General features: G+C 39.8%; 1 protein-coding gene across 2 annotated transcripts in view; it reads left to right on the top strand.

Annotated features, from left to right (window-relative positions):
* Positions 1-22,690, top strand: part of GRIK5 (glutamate ionotropic receptor kainate type subunit 5) — a 208,193-nt gene that overhangs the window by 163,826 nt on the left and 21,677 nt on the right. For both annotated transcript variants that reach the window (XM_063436799.1, XM_063436798.1), the window contains exons 6-14: positions 958-1,136; positions 1,398-1,451; positions 1,685-1,846; positions 2,005-2,157; positions 2,503-2,607; positions 2,809-2,916; positions 3,483-3,686; positions 13,269-13,382; positions 21,748-21,857. In XM_063436799.1, coding sequence (XP_063292869.1) covers positions 958-1,136; positions 1,398-1,451; positions 1,685-1,846; positions 2,005-2,157; positions 2,503-2,607; positions 2,809-2,916; positions 3,483-3,686; positions 13,269-13,382; positions 21,748-21,857 — 1,189 coding nt within the window. The remainder of the gene's footprint in view (positions 1-957; positions 1,137-1,397; positions 1,452-1,684; positions 1,847-2,004; positions 2,158-2,502; positions 2,608-2,808; positions 2,917-3,482; positions 3,687-13,268; positions 13,383-21,747; positions 21,858-22,690) is intronic.

Genomic DNA, 22,690 nt, shown 5'->3' with positions numbered 1-22,690 from the left:
GTGATTGCTTCCAGTTGCTAATACCTGCTGGAACGCATATATTGATAGGAATAAAAGCACTTTGTTGAGTGTTTAAATCTCTCTGACTGTGAGGCTCGTGTTCTGAGTGTCAGTGGGATTTCATTCAGATGAGAATGAATGATATTAAAATAGAAATCGCAGTGCGAGCATGAAGCAGCAGAATATTTTTTTGATAGCGGCGTCGTTTGCTATATAGGGATCTGACGTGTTTTGCACTGAAACGTTATGTCATGTGCACATTATCAGCCGTGTATAGAAACATCTTCTAGCTGGGTTCAATTAATGTGCGTGCCTCAATATTTAGCAAAAAGCTACGTAGGGACAAATGGATTGGCAGTTTAACAACAGCCCCGTTGGCATTGGTTCGCAAATTGTCATCTTTTCACATAAAGTGCAGAGACGCTGTATATGGACACATTAGGGAGAAGTACAGAAATTACAAGAAAAAAAATCAACTAAATTTCTGTCTGTATGTAAGCATAAGTGTATATCACTAGAAATTAATGCAATCCTTAAAACATTTTCATTTTTCTAAAAATGATGTAATCACTATGGAAACCAAGGGGATGTTTATCGCTGATTGCATTGATTCTAGAACGCTGCACCCGGATTGCTCTTGTAGAAGTGTAACATTTATGTAGAAATTCCGTGGAAAGTCACTGAATTGCAACCATTACCATTTGACCCTAGTTACTGTGTTATTTGCTATATATATATATATATATATATATATATATATATGTATATATATATATATATATATATATATATATATATATATATTATTTCTCACTTTCCATATCTCTCTCTTGCCTGTCTTGTTTTTATTTTCTACTATCCTCTGTCACTTGTAATGCTTTACATTTCTGTTCACTTCTGTTTGCATTGTTTATATCTGTCCTGCATCCTTCAATCTACTGTCCTTCATTCTTCCAGGTTTATTAAGGTTGGAAGAATTGGTCCGACAGTTCCTTATTTCTAAGGACACCCTATCTGTGCGAATGTTGGATGAGTCCAATGATCCAACGCCACTTTTGAAAGAGATTCGTGATGACAAAGTGTCTACAATCATCATCGATGCCAATGCAACAGTGTCACACCTCATCCTTAAGAAGGTAATAGGGGAAAACCACATCAAACATCTTTGGGAGAAGATAACATTATTTGTTGTCAGTAGCTTATTGTGGGTGAGAGAAAGAAAAAGAAAATGAATGTTCTTGTTCTTCTGTTGTATGATTAGGCAACATGTAGACACCCTTCTGTTTTTGAAGCATCATCCCCAGGTTGATGGGACTTGGATTCAACGAGCTGTAGGGCTGCTGTTTTTAGTTGTCTTGGCCATTCCTCACCATTTCATTTCTTTGTGTATTTCTCAGGCTTCAGAACTTGGAATGACATCTGCCCATTACAAGTACATACTGACCACAATGGTGAGTCCACAGACATGCAGATCGGGCTGACAGGGAACAAAATTATGGAGTAATAATGAGAAATGAGGAAAATGAGGGAAGTCTCAGAGAAGACAGATCATGTATAATCAGTAAAGTAGAGAAATTCCATTAGAAATAAAAATTGCATATTAGGATGAGATGTGACGTGACCATAAACAGGAGGCATGCTATCTCTGTCTGAAACAAGCTGAGTGTTGTCTATGTCTGTCCAGGACTTCCCCTTGCTACCACTGGAAGGAGTAGTTAGTGACCACTCAAACATCTTGGGGTTCTCGATGTATAACAGCAGTCACCCATTCTACTTGGAGTTTTTGAGGAGCCTCAACATGTCCTGGAGGGAGAACTGCGACCTTAGCTCCTACCTGGGGCCAGCTGTGAGTGTTAAAGTGATAATGTGGAAATCATGCGACCTTTTGACGCTTCCATAGGTCAGAAGGTCAATGATGACCATGATAAATGTAGCATTGATCCAATTTGGCTTCAGCATGATATCTTAACCTTGATGTCATCCCTTCAATTTCTTCTTATGCAGCTTTCTGCTGCATTGATGTTCGATGCCGTACATGTTGTGGTCAGTGCCGTACGGGAGCTAAACCGAAGCCAGGAGATTGGAGTCAAGCAACTTTCCTGCAGCACATCACAAATATGGCAACATGGAACCAGCCTCATGAACTATCTACGCATGGTGAGCAACAACACGTACTCCAAAATACAGCACATTGTCAAAACACTTAATGATTAAGTCCCAGTTCCTCCAGTTTTTTTAACAAAATTTGATAAAGTAATAAAATTACCTCTTGAACGTCTCCAGACAATCACTCCCATTAATTTATTTTTAATGCTTTATAATATATGCCTTCTTAAATTAATTTGTTCCTTAGCTGTTTGTACTCCTAAAGTGTCTGTTTTTCATTCCCTGATTGCTTCTCCCGATCCTTCATCTTCTAAAAAATCTGAAATTCCTTCAGAGCTACTCTTCCTTGTTTGACCCCTGTCTTTCTCTGCTGATTTGTCAAATTTGCAATGCCAGGTAGAGTATGATGGACTGACTGGACGGGTTGAATTCAACAGCAAAGGGCAGAGAACGAACTACACTTTGCGTATCCTGGAAAAGGCAGGGGACAGTCATCGAGAGGTAAGGATTGTGAAAGGGAGAGACAGAGGAACCATTGTGTGAAAACTGTTTATGGTTTGGCATAGTTGGTGGCACTGACTGCGTATGGGTAACAGGACATCTGGCAGAATAGATTACTGCGGGAGTATGTGTGTAAGATAGAGTGCTCAATGTATAAACTCTATTTATGAAAGACTATATCCTTCATCTTATTCCCTGCAGATCGGAGTCTGGTATTCTAACCGCACCCTGGCCATGAATGCTACCAGTTTGGACATTAACATTTCGGAGACCTTAGAAAACAAGACTTTAGTAGTTACTACTATACTGGTAAGTTCTGCCCCATACGACTTCTGTCCATCTTGTCCAAATCACAGCTATGCAATGAATATCACTGAAAAGTTTATCTAATCAAATTATTATTAAAATCATAAAGCCCTTTTCATGAGCCAGTTAATTAGCTATCAATTTTGATATGAAAATGTAAATAGTTAAATTGATCTGGAGCCAAAATACTTAAACGTACACTATAGGCACTATACCTACCATCTGGCTAGGATTTCATAGGATGTCCTACATGCAATGTTGCCTGGCCAGGGTTTCAGAATTGTCCTTCTTGCAGTCTGCTTTAGATCCAAACACATAGCGTCTAAAATAGGTGAATTCCCAAATAACCAGTAAAAAATGCAAATCTGTTTATAACTACAGATCTTTTTTGGCTGTTGAAGGAGTAATGTGGTGAGTGACAAATCCTGCTGCACCCCTATTTCACATATTTCATGTATCCTTCAATCCTTTAGAACTTGGTTACTTTGTTAAGGATCCGCAATGTTCTTCCTCTAATTCTTTATTGTTCTTTTCTAATTTTTCACACTAATTCCTCCATTGCTCTGCAGGAGAACCCATACATGATGCGCAAAGCGAATTTTCGCTCCCTGTCTGGAAACGACCAATACGAGGGATTCTGTGCCGAGATGCTGATGGAGCTCGCAGCTCTCCTTCGCTTTAACTACAAAATCAAGCTTGTCGAGGATGGACTTTATGGCGCCCCTGAACCCAATGGCTCTTGGACAGGCATGGTTGGAGAACTTATTAACAGAGTACGTTGAACATGATAATCTGTAACATCCCAATCCAATAATACCTTATGTACTAACCTAAGCACAAGTCATGTGATTGAGAGAATGATCCCCTCCCAGCACAAGTGTTCCAGTTAAATGAGTGGTTATTAACTACTGGGTCTGGGCCCAGAAATAAGAAAAGGAACATAATTAACATCAGGCCTCGGACAACTGCCTTAAATGCTGTTTAGTGTTGAAGTGAAGGCCCCCTGTGTTAATGGGAAAATATCAACACTACTAATCTGTATGTTTTACAGAATGTATATTTATGTTCATTGTATTAGAGTAGGTTACTGAGCTAATTTTCTGATTTGAACACAGGCATGGTTATTTAAGAAAGTGAGAATTACCAGGATTAAAAGTAAATTTCACATTTGAGTTTACAAACAGTATCTGATACTCTAACACTATGTGGGATCCCCTTAACCCACACCAACAAATTCAAAACACAAATATACACAAGGTGGAGTATCTTACATGTAGTTTGAAAGGTTTGTATATGGTAATTTCTTAAGGAGTACGGTAGATACAAAAGAAAGACAAACACTAACACAATATTGTCGGTAAATTAGTATTGGAGTGAATGCATATATGCAGATACACTCACAAGTGAAAAGCCAGTAAATTCTCGGCTCAAGATATCAGCTTAGTGGGATTTTTGGGGTCCCACTCTTTCTTCTGTGTGTTGTAGTAGCTTCAACTTATTGATTGTAGCCACAGATTCAAGTATTGATTAAAGCGCTTTATTGTCCATAAAGTGCACGAAACATAAATGCAATAAAAATAGAATAAAAAGTTCTTACAGAATTGGTAGTAAGTCCTTATTGTTAGCAAAACGCGTTTCGCCTCTCTGGGAGGTTTCCTCAGTTGCTGTGATGTGATTTGTAGTCCTTCCTTCCTTTTAAATGGTTTGTGTCTGCCGCTTTCAGGTGTCTTGCTCTTCGATCGATCAACTTCCGGTTCCGGTTTTGCGTTCCATTGTTGGAAACCAACTTCTACTTGCGTCTGACGTACTTCCGGTTTTCTTTGTTGGTATTGGAACGCAACCTTGCATTACACTGTAATTGTTTCCTCTTCCTCAACCCGTCCAGTGTTGCATTCCAATACCAATGAAGAAAACCGGAAGTACGTCAGACTCAAGTAGAAGTTGCTTTCCAACTATGGAACGCAAAACGCCAAAAATCACACTAAGCTGATATCTTGAGTTGAGAATTTACTGGCTCTTCACTTGTTAGTGTATCTGCATATATTCATTCACTCCAATACTAATATACAGACAATATTGCGCTAGTGTTTGTCTTTCTTTTTTGTCTACCTTTAGAACCATACTCCTTAAGAAATTACCATATACAATCCTTTCAAACTACATGTAAGATACTCCACCTTGTGATTATTTGTGTTTTGAATTTCAAATTAGAGCCCAAAATGTCTGAATTGGAAAAAATCAGCTATGCTTCCAGTTTGGCTATTTGGGTCTGAAATGTGAAATTCACTTTGAATTCCTGACAATTTTCATTTTAGTGAATGACCCTTATGGTCATCAATTTAATGCCATTTACTGTATTTAGACCCTTGGTAAAAAAAAATACCCTAAACCATGACTCTGTGATTGGACAGCCATGGAAAGCCTGGGCTGAGGTAGAAGGGGAGGGCTTGCAAAGGTCGTAGACATGAGATCTTTGAAGTTGTGTTTAAATTTAAGCCCAATACTAAAATGTATAATTAAAGTCCTGCATGTTTTCATTGAGGGTAAATCTACTAAATAGTCATTTTAAAATGTATTTAGGCAGAGTCCCTTTAAGATCTCTGAATATTTAGACAGGCTGGCCATTAAGGGTATATCTGTATATATTGTAACTCATTAAATCCTTTACTTAATAATTATGTGTTATGTTTAATCCTTTTCCGCTCCCACTGGGCCTCCCACATACTGTACAGGCTCCATTTGAAGAGGAAAGAGAGCAAAGTCCCTGAATGCATTTCAGATTCCATTGCCTTTTGTGCTAATTCACAATAGATAATGAATTACAGGAAAGGCTAAAAAATGTCTTCATCTTCTCATCTCCATTGTCAAATCTCAGTCTGCTGTGTATTAATGGATTCATATTAGAATCAGATTAAACTCTAGTGACCTGGGATAATTTTCTAAATGGCATTTGTAATTTGTAATCCCTGTGTGAATCAAAGAAAATCTTGTAGCACTGTACGCACTCCTTTCAGTTGCTTTTGTGCGTTTTCATCTTTTCCCTTTAAGGGACATTTGGGGCACCATGACAACTTCATCAGAATGAAGTTATCAAGGTGCAAGAAGGTCCCAGAGGCGGTCTTACTCTCCTTTGTGAGAGTAAGTAAAAGTGAGTGTAACGGACCGTTTTGCTCACCAGAGGTTAAAAACCGTTTAGGCGATATTCCCCTTTCCTGGTGCGCCGACAGCTACTGTAATCACCAATCTCCTGAACTGCAAACACATGAATTCGCCAACTCCCGAACAGGAAATACACGAATACTGGAAACAGACGAACAGGAAAAGCATATGAACAGCTTACACTCCTGGCAGTCAGCATACAATCCATTTCCCCCAAGAACGAGACGACACTTTGTTTTGAAGGTTAAGCAGAATCTGAGTTTAATCACACAAACCCTGCTTTTATGGGATTCTTCCATGCAAGGGAGGCACCCACCACAATTAGTACATTAACCAATGCAGTACAAGGTACAACCCACACATCTCCTCCCACCACATTATCTGTTAACATAAGTAAACTGTACACAATTTCCCCCACGTTTTAGATGTACCTCAAATGCCTAGGATCTGGGTGAGCAACATACTCAAAAATCACCCAGATCAGACCAGGGGTTCGGGAGCTATGGAGGTTTAAAGTGTTGACCGACCGCACAGGCAAAGTAGCCGAAAATAGTTCCATGAGGTTTGGCCAGTTGGTCTCTGTAAAGGGCTATAAAAAGTCCCGAACGGCTTGCCATCCATGGGTTTCCTTGTGTTCATTAGAATCCCCATGTTAGCATTAGTCTTTCTACCGAACGGCGGCTCGTTCGGTAGTTTCGTCACAAATCCACGGAAGTCTGGATGTCTCAGCGGTGTTTGCCTAGTCGAGTGTCCAATTCTAGTTCCAGACACTCGACAGCAAAACCCCGCTGTTCGGGAGTTTAAGATGGCTGCCGCCACGTGTTCGTTTGACGGACAAAGGCCATCCAGCGTTCGTCAATTAAGCTGCGGTTAACCGCAGCTGCTGGGTGGTCAATAGACAGCACACTCCAGTTCATAGGTGGCCCCTTGATCGGTACTTTGTTCGGTAGATTGAATCTACCGAACACCCCGGCAGAAAGGCACGAATATGCCTTTCTGCTGGCAAAATAAAAGGTTTTAACTGCCGGGCCATAGTCTAAAGGGAGCAGGCGAGCAACCAGGCTTCTCCAGTGCACAGTGGCGAGGTTGGTTCCGCCACAGAGTGTATCTGTTCTTAATGGGGACCTAGTGACAGGCTGCCCAACAGTGACGCCAAGGATTTCTGATCGAAGCCTCGGACCCTCAAAGGAAGTGAAGGGGCAGAGTAATCAGGTGTCATATGATAAAGTATGAGGGTTATATCATTCGATAAAAGATTTAATCACCTAAGGTAAGACGTCGCTTGGAACCTGCTCGCACCATCATAACTTCATAGGTGTTTATAGGAGTGGTCCTTTTAGGAGGATTTGTAAGCGTTCCACAAGTGAAATTGGCAGTGGCACACTCTTGTGTTTAAAGTAAATATGTTAATCTTTAACGTTCATGTCCCTTGCTAACTTTGCAGGGACCCCTTTTAAAATTCAAATCTATAAAAAATGAAAATCATAAAACTGACCTATATTTCAGCACTGGGACAGACCCCTCTCTGCAGCCCCTCTTCCGGGTTGATGATCTCTGTTCAATCCAGTGTTTCTAACAGATAATCATTGGGGAACATAGGGCATACGTGTGACAATCCGCCAATTCAGTGCCTATCATAGAAAAGTATCGGTTGCATTCTGCATCATCATGCAGTGTGTGATTGATGACGCCAAAGATGACGACGTTGGGAAATCAAAAGCCTTTAGGAAGAAATTCTTCTAGCGACTGTCAGACTGACTGCAGCTAGTGGAGTTTTCTAAGCCAAATCTGAACATGGCTATTTCTCAGATACGACTGTGTTGTTTTGTCTGAAACAAAGGAGCTGCATCTTTGCACCAAACTATTACACTAAGATGTAGTAGTTTTGGTGTTTAGAATGTCCCTTCAAGAATGGAAGGTTTATAAGAGCCACTCAATGCAGTTTCACAGGAGCTAATTATATGATGTGAAAACTGTGGGATGCGGTTCTAATACAGATTTGTTTGTAACTGTTTCCTAATGATCTGCTTTAGTTAATTGATTCTGTCTTACAAGTTTTATATGCTGTCCATCAGTGTGAAGATACAGTATGATGTGTTTCCAGAAAAACATAGTGGATCTGACAATCACACTTGGCACCCTATGCAAATTCGATATTATCCATAATTCGCTGCTTGTGCAAGGAGGAATCATGGGAAAAATTGTGGCACAATTTGGCCAGATATGTATCAACATTAACCTGTGCCGTGTACCGTGGCAGATAAATGTTTAAATTTTAAAGACGCTATCATTTATCATTTTTTATATTTTACTTACATTTACTTGTTAATGTTTTTATATGATCCCCGTAGTAATAATTTAGAAAAATTGGGGGAAGGATCTTCGCGTGACGCGTCTAACCAAGGAAATAAATGCTGTACGGTTAAGTTAACCCTTTCAGAACCAGTGGTGTTGCAATCTCTCTCTGTCTCTTTAATTGTTAAATCGGCTGAATACAGAGCAGCTGTCAGCAGAGATACCAGCCTCAACGAAAAAAAAACCTCTCCAGTTTTCCGGTCACACACTAGCGCCTCCACTGTAAATAACCCTGCCTGCAGTTTCGTCCCTTATGAGAAAACATTCACCTTAATGGATGTGTTTGTAAATATCACTTTAACACTGCAGGCAGCCTTCCCTCTGGAATGATCGATCCAGTAAAGAAAAGGTTAAAAAGAAGGGTTTATAGCAGTAAATGAACTCACACAGCCTGTAGCTTGTATTGAAGCAGTACTCATATTTCATTGTGAAACCTCCAGAGCTGAGCTGCACAGTCTACAGGACCAAGCGATGGCGCGGAGGGTGGGGTTTTTTCTTGCCTCGGTTTAATGTCTTTTTGTGTCACGTAGTAACTAATCTGAGGGCTGTTCAAGTTTTGAATTTACACACTTTATGTATTGCATCAGTTGATTGCTTTTGCATAAAGACAGTACTTTTCCCCCCTAACTCCCATCATCCTAGGTCAGTCAATGCGAACATTATTTGATTTGGGTACATCTATAGCAAAGCTTTGTCTAGGGCTGCGTTAGTTAAAGCGCCGTCATTAACTCGATTGATGGGCTGTTAACCCTAGGTTTGATGAACCAGCTTCCATGTTCCCTAATATCAAAGAAGAGAAACGCAGGCAGCACTCCAGGATGTAGAAGGTAAATGTATTTGTGGGTTCACCACCTCACCAGAATATGTGCAGAACCTGAGTGCAGGGTATACTGTTTTTTGCTGGAATGTTCCCTAATATGTCCTTCATGTAATCCTTTAAACTCCTATGACTCTCAGCCAGCCTTCGCCAACCCCTCTGAGTCTCCCACTGCACCCGTGATTTCCGATCAATCCATTTCAAAATATGGGATGTGACTCTCTCTCTTCCATTCGCCTCCATTGGAAACCTGGCTGTGATGGGGGCTGTGTTGCATCATTTAGACAAATATAGATTTTGGAAACAACCCCCATGGCTAATGAGTAGGTCTAAACTGACAGCTCCATTCTTAGCACACCACTATTTAGTGAATAAGGGGCTTTATAATTGTGCTGAACAGACAAAGCCTCACAACTTATGTAGTTCTGCTAAAATCTTACTAATGATGATGACTTGGGCTTCCATTCTTCCTTTTGGATTTTGTTCCAATGTGCATTAAAATGACTGGTTATAGGGAGAAATGTTGTAATTGTGGAACAAAATAGCCAAACTGGATACATTCCCCAGCTGTTTTTCAAATTTACGTTTTATTTGCCTTAAAATATTAGATTTCCTGAACAATCCCTTATCTCGTCAGACTGGGCAAGAGAAGAGGAGGGACAGTGACATATATACGAGACATTGAAATTGAATAATTGATCAAATGTGAAACCACTAGTCTGAGCTGGGTATCAGATACGCCAGCAAACATTTCCTCTAGAGCTATAAACTGCATCTCTATTGCCATCTCTATGGCAAAAAAATACATTAACAAATTTTGTGTATAATATATATATACAATGTCCCCTGTCATCAATATTCTGACTGTTGAAATAAATGTTTAATGTGAGGCTGCAACAGGATTCCTCTGAGTGTTATCATCTATAACTTGAAATAAATTTATATTTATAGTTCTTTTTCATGTCATCCTATGTGACAAGGTGTATATACATTGCTTAAAATCATAGATGTTGAAAGTCAATCATTGAGAGCCGTAGAGATTTTCAGGATTAAAACGAATATTGCTGCTCACTGCTATAGAATGTTAATTCTTTAATTACATGTTAATAGGGCTGGCACATTGCCGCATGATCAGGGACGCTTATAAAAATGCATACTCCAGGGCGTTGGGCTGATCGCTGCAATATAAATATTACCCAGCGTAGCACGAAAATTTGTATGTTTTAATGATTAAAATGGCATTATGACAATTACTGTTTTATACCTGTCAATATATTAATTGTACTTATCCAGGGTGCCTCAGAGAATTGAGTGGTTGTATGGTGCATGTAATATTGTAACGAGGAAGAGTCAAGCTACGTCAAGATTGGATGTGGGGTAGGGGTAACAAAATGTTACTGTGATGGATTTATTAAGGAGGAGGTGGAGGCAATGAGGTCAGATTAATAGGACTGAGAGGGACTATTGAGGACTTTACCTGGGTCAGAAACAAGATTGAATTGTGGAGGTTTAAGGAAGACTTTTGTGAATAGATGGGTTGAATTAAGGGCCTTAGTGGGTACCTGCTGTCAAAATGGTACCCAGATGCATATCCTCTAGAATGTACGCTTGTTTGTTTGAGCAGGGCCCTCTGTTCCCCATCTGTTCCTATGTGTCCAACTTTTCTGGTTAGAAATACTTGTTTGTTAGTCCACCCATTGTACAGCAATGTAGAATATGTTGGCACTTCTATAAATATTAATAAAAATATCAAATAGTGCTCCTGCAAGTGTGGACTAGACAACACCTCTAGGGGGTATGGATGAATAGAGCTGTGGTTTGTTTAGCACTGTGCCTTAGATGTGTTTAGACAGTGTTAGAAAATTAGAAAGTTGTCTCAGAGATGCTTTGCCCCTTTTGGAATCCATAGTAACGCAGTTACCATGGCAACTAGTGCCTCTTTAAAGACCAAAAAAAAAAAAAAACCTCAGATGCCCAGGCCATTTTTCTGGTCCTTCTAGCGTCAAAGAGACATGTTAATTCCATTATCGGGAAAATAAATCAGAGACCAAAGCAATATCATGTCTTTGAAGGATTGAAATCCAATATTTTATGCAATCAGTGTCATAAATGGTGCTTTGTCTATGTATCATTTTGAAATAATTTTATTATGTTTGATAATAAATATCTGGTGGTTGAGCTCATTAAAAGAACGTGGTAACAGGAGAGACTGTTTTCTTTTAATGGTAGCTTGCGTCTGTGGGTGTTTTCTGTGTGACAGCCCCTTAAGTTTTCTTTATTTACAGTATATTACCTTCTTCATTTGTAATGTGTTTCATTCTTGGCTGGCTTTTTAACATCCCTGTGAGTATCTTGATTTAATTAATATTTATTGAAGACTTAAATGGTTACAGTTCTGGGCATTCATGAGAATCATGATCTCTGATTGATCAAAATTCTAGATATTAATCAACTCCTAATGCTGAAACATTCGGGCTGCTTGGCAGAGAGCTGGATTGTATTAGTGAGCATGCGGAGAGTGGAGGCGTTAGAACTGGTTTAGATTGCAGTGAGGATTGTGGATGCTTTAGATCTTCTACGTGCCGGGCCTGATAGTTAATAATGCTGGGTGATGGGGAATGATAAAATAGGATAACTGTCAATCATGCGGAGACAGGAATTTGGTTAGCCTGACCACTTAAGGATATTCCTGAAGGATTAAGTTAATTTGATCCCGGCGGCGGTGGCTTTTAGGAGAAAAAATAAATATCTGAAGAATTAAAGACAGGGTTTTTTAATAGTCATTGTTGCTTCATGCTTAAAGACATTAGACAGCCTACAAACATTGCAGTGTTCATCTGATGCCTGCCCATTCATTTATATACTGAAGATACAGGTTCTAAAGACCCTCTGGTTTCCTAAAGCCTTATTTTTCTTATGAGACATTCATCTCCCAGAGTGTCCTATTACTTCATTTGATGTGCGAAAGGCTGCATTGGAGCACATTGATTTTCAATCAATTCGGTTCTCTTTAGAATGTTGGTGGGAAGTTGGTCAACCTTATGACTAGTGGTTGCTAAAGAAAGATATTCGGGTCAGTGTTATCTTGCTGGTGGTGTCTGATCAGTCTGAATGTTTGAAAGACATACTTTGTAATTACAAAGAAGCAGTTTGAAAGATATACATCATGATTGCAGAGACGCTGTAACTGATCATTCTGCAATATAAAACTTTGGGATACTTTAGGGTAGTCTTGCGGAAGCTGTTGGCTGTCCATCAGGAGCAATGGCATGGATGCTATCATTAACATCATGTTAGCATTACTTTAAAAGACAATTTTTTTGAGAGTTCCTGAAATCAAAAATAACATTTAGCAGTAGCAGATAGGATTGCGTTTTATGAAGACTCACTTGCGCCTTGTGTTTTGTAGCTCTTAATCATAGGCAGTAGAAAACTAACGTTAGTAAAGTATTGTGATGTAGTAGTTACTTCGTCTTCTTGTACTGGATTTTTTTTTCACGTCTTGAAGAGTTAGGAGGATTGTGGGGGAGATTGATCACCTCCCTGAGGTGTAATGAGGGATTTGGACAACCTGATTGGGTGATGGAGTAATGGTTGCTTCCAGAGAGATGGATAGCAAGTGAGGATAATTATAACTTCAAGCAGTGAAGTGTGTGAACTAACCAGACAGTGACTAAGCAGAGTGTAAGGAGAAAACAAAATGTCGATATTTTTTGGTCTCTGTTAAAAAAGTCATCTGATCAGCTGGGTGCGAGAAATATTAATTTTCATAGATATAATTACAATGCAAATATTTAAATCATTCTATCCAATCTATTCCCATCAATTTCTAGACCAACAATGATAATTCTTTTCACCCCGTCAAATTAACATGCAGCATGGAATGATTGGTGACACTATGTTTCTGTTCATCATGACCACATATCCACATTGCCATCTGAGGGAGGATCACCAAAGACATACCTTTGAATGCATTCAACACAAATTTCAAAAAATGTTTTTGTCATGACTCTCTCCCCCACAGAAGGCCGACCTTGCTGTCGCTGCTTTTACGATCACAGCGGAACGGGAGAAAGTCATCGATTTTTCCAAACCGTTCATGACCCTTGGGATCAGCATTCTGTACCGCGTGCAAATGGTGGGTATCTTCATGTACCGTCTTCCTTGTTCACACCATCTCATAATCTCATAATCTTAATCAGAAAGCTGGCAGTGCATCCTGGAATATGTAATCCGCAGCACCTTAAATGGCAACAGTTACCTAGCGCTGATCTACGTAAGTACTCGCCATTCGTGAATCAATTGTGAAATCCCAATAGAGTAGAAATAGTCTGTCAATGAACACAAACAAAACCTACATGAAATAATAGTAACTAATCATGTTCACCATTGACACCTTGACATTCATTACAACAGCTGCCCACACACAAGGTTTAATGAAGAGTATTTCTTTTTTTTTTATTAAGTAATAACTTTATATTCACTTTAGAGCTCCGTAGGTATACATTATTTTTAATAAAACCATTAAGCACAAATCATCGCATAGTAATGTTTATATTTATACTCCAATTGCATGCAGGGAGTTGAAAATGTTATCTAAATATATTGTCATCTAAAAAAAATAGCATGTAGTGAAGTACAACAAAAAAATTATCGTAAGTTATGTTGGGTGAATGAATGCACTCACACAGCGCCAATAAAATAAAGACACAGAAATAATCAAGCGACATAATACATATTTTCAGAGCTAAATTATAATTACACTCTTATACTTTGGTAACTTTACATGTATTTAACTGGTTTAGAAAAGCTGGAGCACTGCTAAGATGTAGGACAATTAAAGGAACTCATTATGCACTATAACAACTTCATTTTTATTAAAGATGCTATAGTGCTTCCACGCCTACCCCCCCAAAATGCCTTATTTTAATAATTAGAAGGTTTGGAAGCTCAGCTTCAAACCATGCCTCCATGCCCTCTGGGTATGAAAGCCGGGACATCCAATCTCTCACACTGTAACATACTGTCCATACACAGTCCCGTCACAGTGTGCGGTATAGAATCATTGTATTCAATGATTCTCTATCGCAGAATCATAGGCGCATCACGGCAAGTTCGCCAACAGCCCTCAGTGCTCATCCCTGACATTAGCCAAGGAGGAGCCCACGGTAGTGTCCAGGGGGATTCGCCACTGGAGAGAAGGTGAGTCGTTTATTTTTTATTTGCTTCATTTTGTTCTTTTGAACTAAGTAGGCACATCAAGTCTGTAGCGTTAGGAATACAGATAGTTCCTTTAATGCCTGTGTGTTTCACGTCAATAATTTGAAAGGAGCCCATGGCCAATTTTATTAGTAAACCTAGTGACATAATTCGATGCCATGCAGTGTACATTGATTTAAGATATACTTTCCTGGCAATCGTTTCCTGAAGACGTTGTGACCCCTGAGACTCCGTGAAGGGCCGGGAGATGGACCATCCAAGCCTCCAATAGATTCAACCTGTATTCAGGTGCTGGAAAACACAACGGTTCATTGTGTACTGAATCCTCACATCTTTATTGAGATTCACGGTGGATTAAATTATTGCCCTGTTAGTGTTTTGCAGTTTTTATGCATAGAAAGTAGAAGCAATTTATTGTCCTTCATTCAAGGTCACAGAATTATTTTCAGTCTATCATGTTTTTTATTTTATTTTTATTATTTTATCACAATCAAGCTGTAAGTTTTCTAAATTAGTATAGGGGTTACTTTATACTTTCTGAGACTTCTTTCTGAATCCTACCAGAATATTGATTAGCTTCCAATGCCTGCATCCTTTTAATTGTTCTCAGTACTTCCTGTAAGTAAAATAAGTGATTTGTATCCATCACATTCCTGAGCAGGAGAAGCCAATGAATTAACATTTAAAGGCCATGAGTTTTAATACCCCTTACAAGTACAATGTAACTATAAAATTAAACACATTTTGAGAAAACAAGTACAATTACATATAGTCAGATTATTTTAAACAATTCGGTTAAAGTAAAAAAAAAAATAAAAGTGAAAATTCTACATACAATAACCACAGTCTCCAAGAAAAGTAATTTGTAGCTAATAATTCCAGAATTTAGGATAGGTAAACTGCAGCTGTCTCTGAGAAGTCCTATAGTGTCTTTTGCTGCAGTTGTTAAACTGAGAGCAGTCCGTCGTGCCAAATCAAGACAGGTTCTAGCCAAGCAAAAGAAATCCATCATAGAGAGACTCTCCCATTTGGCTATGGGTAATAATTAGTTTAGGGCAGGGTTGTAGCCAAATGTTAACTAAAACATTTTATATTGCTCCCTGCTGCATTATTATATCCAACATTTAGCCTTCAGATTGATAAAAAATAATGTTCATGGCTAAAGTTTGGGAAATTCTAAATGTTGAGCAATCTGCCTGAACATTCTGTTGGTTTCCATGACGATTGCTAAGCTTTTACAAATGTTCTTTGCACGTATACACGTATACAGAGCTACACAGAGATTATTTCTAGAAATATTGTTTTGGTAGAAAGTATGGTAGCTTTCAGAAAAGCATCTCTGAGCTTAGTGAAGCTTTTAAATGGCTAGGTAAGAAAATGTTTATAGCTGCTAAATATATGGAACAGCTGCTCAATGGAGGTAATAGACGCAGTCACAGAATTAAAATATGTGTATTATAAAAAGGTTAGAGCAGTCCATCTCATTACACTCAACCCAACGCCCACAATGACTGTAAATGAATGTCTCTGAATAATTAATAGAAGAATAAAGTGCATTTTGTAGCAGTTCCCTCGTGCATGTCCTAGACTGTATTACCATAATCACAGACAGAAAGTGTACCCTTATATTACAGCCTGTGTATACTGCCTATCAAGTAGCTGTACACTGCCACCTGATATATAACTATCATGTACTCCCCCGAATTTACACACCTTTTACAATTACATATCTCATGTATGAGTTCACTGTCATGTTATGCCATCACCTGTATACACCCCATGCTGTGCATTCTCCTGTATATACACCCCCATCATGTGCCATTACTGTATATACACCCTCATACTGTGCCATTACTGTATATTCACCCCATACTGTGCTGTCTTTTGTATATATACCCCCATACTGTGCCATTACTGTATATACACCCCCATAATGTGCCATCTCCTGTATACACACCCCCATACTGTGCCATCTCCTGTATATACACCCCCATATTGTGCTGTCTCCTGTATATGCACCCTCATACTGTGCTGTCTCCTGTATATACACATCATAATGTGCCATTACTGTATACACACCCCCATACTGTGCATTATCCTGTATATACACCCCATAATGTGCCATCTCTTGTATATACACCTCCATAATGTGCCATTACTGTACATACACCCCATACTGTGCCATCTCCTGTATATACACAGCCATAATGTGCCATTACTGTATATCCCCCCATAATGTGCATTCTCCTATATATAAACCCCCATACTGTGCATTCTCCTATATATACACCCCATAATGTGCCATTACTGTGTATACATTGTGCCATTACTGTTTATACACCCCATACTGTGCATTCTCCAGTATATACACCCCATAATGTTCCATTACTGTAAATACACCCCCATACTGTGCATTCTCCAGTATATACACCCCCATAATGTTCTGTTACTGTATATACACCCCCCATAATGTGCCATCTCCTGTATATCCTGGTATCAGATATTAGTGTAGGTGAAAGTTTAGGATCCAGTGATCATCAGTCAGTGTGGTTTAATATAAGAACAGAAAGACAAAAGTTTTAGATTTTAGAAAAACAGACTTTTCTAAAATTAGAATATGTGTAAAGGAGTCATTATTAGACTGGCACAGTTTAAATGGAGTCCAAGATAACTGGGATTATTTAAAAGTTGCACTGCTGAAGGCAACAGAAAATTGCAGTAGGCTTGTCAGTAAAAGCAAAAAATTCAAGAAACCACTGTGGTACTCCGCAGATGTGGCCAAAATAGTAAAAAACAAAAAGTTAGCATTTAGTAATTATAAAAAAAGATAGACATATCTATAAAATTAGGCAGAAAGAGGCTAAGCAAGTTACAAGAGCTTCCAAATCACATACGGAAGAGTAAAAAAAGGGGACAAACCATTTTTTAGATACATAAATGAGAAAAGGAAAGTAAAACAAGGATTAGTTAGATTAAAAACAAAAGAAGGGGGGCGGGGCCTGACCGCCGAGCTGGATGGACGTAGGGCACCTCGGCTCCGCTATGAAAATAGCAAAATCAGGCGAAACCTACCTTTCTTCCCCGAAAAAAAATTATCAACAGCCACACGAAGGCAAAGGGGACACAGGCAAATACCCTGGAGGTCAATATCAGCCCTAGTCCTGCCGGTAAAGCAGACTGCTGGGCGATTGAGATTGATTCTGGCGGGAGAGGCGGACAATCTCCCGTGCTTAGTCCGGCGTGACCTCTCGCACGCCTACTGAGGGCTCTGTTCTCCCCCCCCCCCGTGGGCCGGGGGGGGGGGGGGGGCGGTTATCCGGACCCCACCGGAGAGGAAGTGACCGCTTATATCATCTGAGCGGCGACACGATCACACAAGAACCGCGTGGCAAAATCCAAGATGGCCGCCGCGTCCATTGCAAGCCGGAGATCAAGCTCCCAAATATATAATCGGAAGCTACAACTCCCTGTGATACTGGCAGACCTAAAGGGACTTTACCAGGACTCTCACTCTGCCTACACTGAGAGGAGCAGCGATCGCAGCATACAGGCATTATTCTGCACCCAAGGCTGATACTGGCAAATGACGCGAACACACCCCTGACCGGCAAGTACCGAAACGCTCAAACACCCAGCGGGAAAATAAGGGACTTGATGATGGTGACCAGGACGGCAGCCGACCCAGCGCAGCTACAGGAGTCACTAAGCAGCTGCCAACCTTGTACAATGACAGCCCAGCAGAGCAATGTATTTTCCTTAGTTTAGCAATGTCCTTTTCTTATCATTTATTTTCTTATCATTTATGACCTTAACACAGTTGCTTTAATCACTGCAGAACTGCAGGGACATAGTCTAAAAATGTCTAACCTAAATGTATGCTTTACCCGGCAAGCCCAGTGACTCACTGGTTAATCCCAAGCAGTGTGGAGAAATCCATACCCGATATTAGCTTATAACTTACCAATCATATATTATTGTAATTGCTACTCACCTAAGCATGACCAGCTCAGATATAACTATTTTATATACCTCTTGCTAGCGACCAACAAAATAAGACAAATGTGCATGTAATCATAACTACCCCATTGTAATTAATGTTGAAAAGTAACGCGAGGAATGCCGTTGGGGTACCTCGCGAATGTTGTCATATTTCTCTGCACAACAAAAATAACAAATTTTAAAAAACAAAAAACAAAAGAAGGAAGGTATGCAGAAGAGGATAAAGGTCTAGCTGACTGCCTTAATGAATATTTTTGTTCAGTATTTACAGATGAAAATTAAGGAAAGGGGCCTCAGTTAGGAAAAACATGTGAGTTTACAGAGGAAGAGGTTCTATTTAAACTGTCAAACATACAGACAAATAAGTCAATAGGACCTGATGGAATACACCCAAGGAGCTTAGGGGTGTACTAGTAAAACCATTAACAGATTTATTTAACCAATCATTGTTAACAGGAGTAGTCCCAGAAGATTGGAAGTTAGCAAATGTTGTGCCCATTCACAAGAATGGTAGTAGGGAGGAGTCGGGCAGCTATAGACCAGTAAGCCTTACTTCAGTAGTGGGGAAAGTAATGGAAACCATGTTAAAGGATAGGATTGTTAAATATCTATAATCACATGGATTTTAAGAGTTGAGACAACATGGGTTTACTTTAGGGAGATCATGCCAAACTAATCTTATTGATTTCTTTTGATTGGGTAACAAAAATAATAGATCAGGGTGGTGCAGTAGACATTGCTTACCTAGATTTCAGTAAGACTTTTGACACTGTTGCACATAGAAGGCTTATCAATCTTTAAGTTTGGATTCCAATATTGTCAAATGGGTAAGGCAGTGGCTGAGTGACAGGCAACAGAGGGTTCAATGGAGTATATTCAAAGCATGGGCTTGTCACCAGTGGGGTACCTCAGGGATCTGTACTTGGACCCATTCTTTTAAATATTTTTATTAGGCTATTTCAGAAGGTCTTGATGGTAAGGTATGTCTTTTTGCTGATGATACCAATATATATAACAGGGTTGATGTTCCAGGAGGGATAAGCCAAATGATTTAGGTAAACTAGAAAAATGGCCAGAATTGTGGCAATTGAAATTTAATGTGGATAAGTGCAAGATAATGCATCTTGGACGTAAAAACCCAAGGGCAGAGTACAGAATATTTGATAGAGTCCTAACCTCAACATCTGAGGAAAGGGATTTAGGGGTGATTATTTATGATGACTTAAAGGTCGGCAGATAATGTAATAGAGCAGCAGGAAATGCTAACAGAATGCTTGGTTGTATAGGGAGAGGTATTAGCAGTAGAAAGAGAGAAGTGCTCATGCCATTGTAAAGAACACTGCTGAGTCCTCACTTGGAGTATTGTACGCAGTACTGGAGACCGTATCTTCAGAAGGATATTGATACTTTAGAGAGAGTTCAGAGAAGGGCTACTATACTGGTTCATGGATTGCAGGATAAAGGTTAAAGGAACTTAACATGTATAGCTTGGAGGAAAGACAAGACAGGGGGGATATGATAGAAACATTTAAATACATAAAGGGAATCAACACAGTACAGGAGGAGACTATATTTAAAAGAAGAAAAACTACCACAATAAGAGGACATAGCCTTAAATTAGAGGGACAAAGGTTTAAAAATATCAGGAATTATTACTTTACTGAGAGGGTAGTGGATACGTGGAATTGCCTTCCAGCTGAAGTGGTGTAGGTTTACACAGTGAAGGAGTTTAAGCATGCGTGGGATAGGCATAAGGCTATCCTAACTATAAGATGAGGCCAGGGACTAATGAATGTATTTAGAAAATTGGGCAGACTAGATGGGCCGAATGGTTCTTATCTGCCGTCACATTCTATGTATCTATATACACCCCCATACTGTGCTATCTCCTGTATATACACCCCCATACTGTGCTATCTCCTGTGTATACACCATCATAATGTGCCATTACTGTATATACACCCCCATAATGTGCCATCTCCTGTATATACACCCCCATAAATTGCCATTACTGTATATACACCCCTTTACTCCCCTTTGCATCTTGCATTACCTGCTTAGTAAAACTTAGGATATTTAGGAGGTATTTATTGAGGAAAACGTACTATTTACTAAATAAATGTTTTTGTTTTTTTAGCAAAGTGCTAAATGGTAACGTGCATGCTATTTGTTTGCATTGTGCGTGCCCCCTTTTTAGCACTTTATACTAGAATAGCACTTGTTTTTGCCTTGACAATTCTACCCCTATGCATATTTGAGTGTGTGTACTAAACCACTGAGAATCTGAATCCAGGAGCTGAACTATGGTGAGTTAACATGGTCATATGGTCCGTCTCGCTATCATCAAGAACATACATGGTGCTCCATAAATCCACTACCTTAAACACTTGTTTAATTATTCATACAATGTATTTTTAAATAATGGTTAAGCATTCAGATTGTGACTTATTAAAGCAGACAGAGTCAGAGGGTGTTCAGAAACCTGCTCACTCGAGTCTACAAGCTACAGGAGAATCTTTAATCATGGATTTAGAGACTTACAGAGTGATGTAAAACACCACACAGTGGGCACACACTATACCATCTCACGTAGGTGTACACCCCTCACACACATACACACAACTACATCCTCTCCTATATATATACATCCCTCACTCTATACCCTCTTCACTAGGTGTAAACCACTCACACGCTACACACTCTCCACTATGTGTACACCATTTGCACACTACACCCTCCACTATGTGTACACCATTTGCACACTACACCCTCCACTATGTGTACACCATTCGCACACTACACCCTCCACTATGTGTACACCACTCACACAATACACTCTCCACTATGTGTACACCACTCGCACACTACACCCTTCACTATGTGTACACCACTCGCACACTACACCCTTCAGTATGTGTACACCACTCACACACTACACCTTCTCCAATATGTGTACACCACTCACACACGACACCCTCCAGTATGTGTACACCACTCACACACCACATCCTCTCTAGTATGTGTACACCGCTCACACATGACACCCTCCACTATGTGTACACCACTCACATACTACACCCTCCAGTATGTGTACACCCTTTATATTGCACCTTCTCTTCTTCTTTATATGAACACCCCATACTCTGAGCCTTATTCTGTATATGAACACCGCATACACTGTGCCTTATTCTGTATATGAACACCCCATACACTGTGCCTTCTTCCCTTGACGTGTACACCCTCTCACTGTGGCCCTCCTGTATATATTCCCCTGTCTCCTGCAGGGCCGGAAGCCTGGTTACTTCTCTTTCCTGGATCCTTTCTCTCCTGCTGTTTGGCTCTTCATGTTGTTGGCTTATCTGGCGGTCAGCTGCGTGCTGTTCCTGGCAGCCAGGTAATGACCCCTGTAACTCCAGCTGTGCTCTCCTAATGTTCTGAGCCTTGTATATCCTTGTGTACTGACCCCTGCACACCTCACTGTCCGGAACCCAGTGCATGTGCTTTAATACTGAATGATGTCATCTCTGAATGTCATCTCCTTCATTACTGTGGTTTGTCCTGTAAGCAGGGCTATTTAAACTATTCAGCATTGTTCTCAAAATCAATGACCTCTAATGTTCCATTTTGTTTTGATATGTTCCCACTGCGGCAGGGAAATTGGGAGGTCCTTTGTACAGTGAATTCCATATACATTAACCATTTCTGGTCCCCTGGCGTGAACGGGCTAACTCTTTACCTCAAGTATACAGTTGTAATCAAAATTATTCAATCCCCATTAAAAATTGGGTTTATTGTAAAAATGTACAGACTTTCAGCTATTTGCAATGAACAAACCAAACAAAAGCAATTGAAATAGCTCAACACAACAGATGCTTCAATTTCCCTAAATTCAACTAAAAATGCAACTTCTTATCCAGTCTCAGAATTATTCAACCCCTTCACGGGAAGCATCTTTAGTACTTGGTAGAGCATCTTTTGCTGTTATGACCTTCTGCAAATGAGATGCGTAGCCAGACACCATCTTCTGGTAGGATTTTTGAGGAATCTCAGCCCATTTTTGGCTTTGGCTTTGCGTGTTGCAACCACTTTCTTCAAATCCCACCATGGAATTTTCTATGGTGACAGGTGACTGTGATGACCACTGTAGAATTTTCCAGGACTTCTTCTGCAACGAAGCCTTGGTGGAATTTAAGGTATGATTGGAATCATTGTCTTGTTGGAAGGTCC

Source organism: Pelobates fuscus, chromosome 11 (assembly GCF_036172605.1).
Source record: "Pelobates fuscus isolate aPelFus1 chromosome 11, aPelFus1.pri, whole genome shotgun sequence".
NCBI lineage: Eukaryota > Metazoa > Chordata > Amphibia > Anura > Pelobatidae > Pelobates > Pelobates fuscus.
This window is presented reverse-complemented; position numbering and strand designations above follow the sequence as displayed.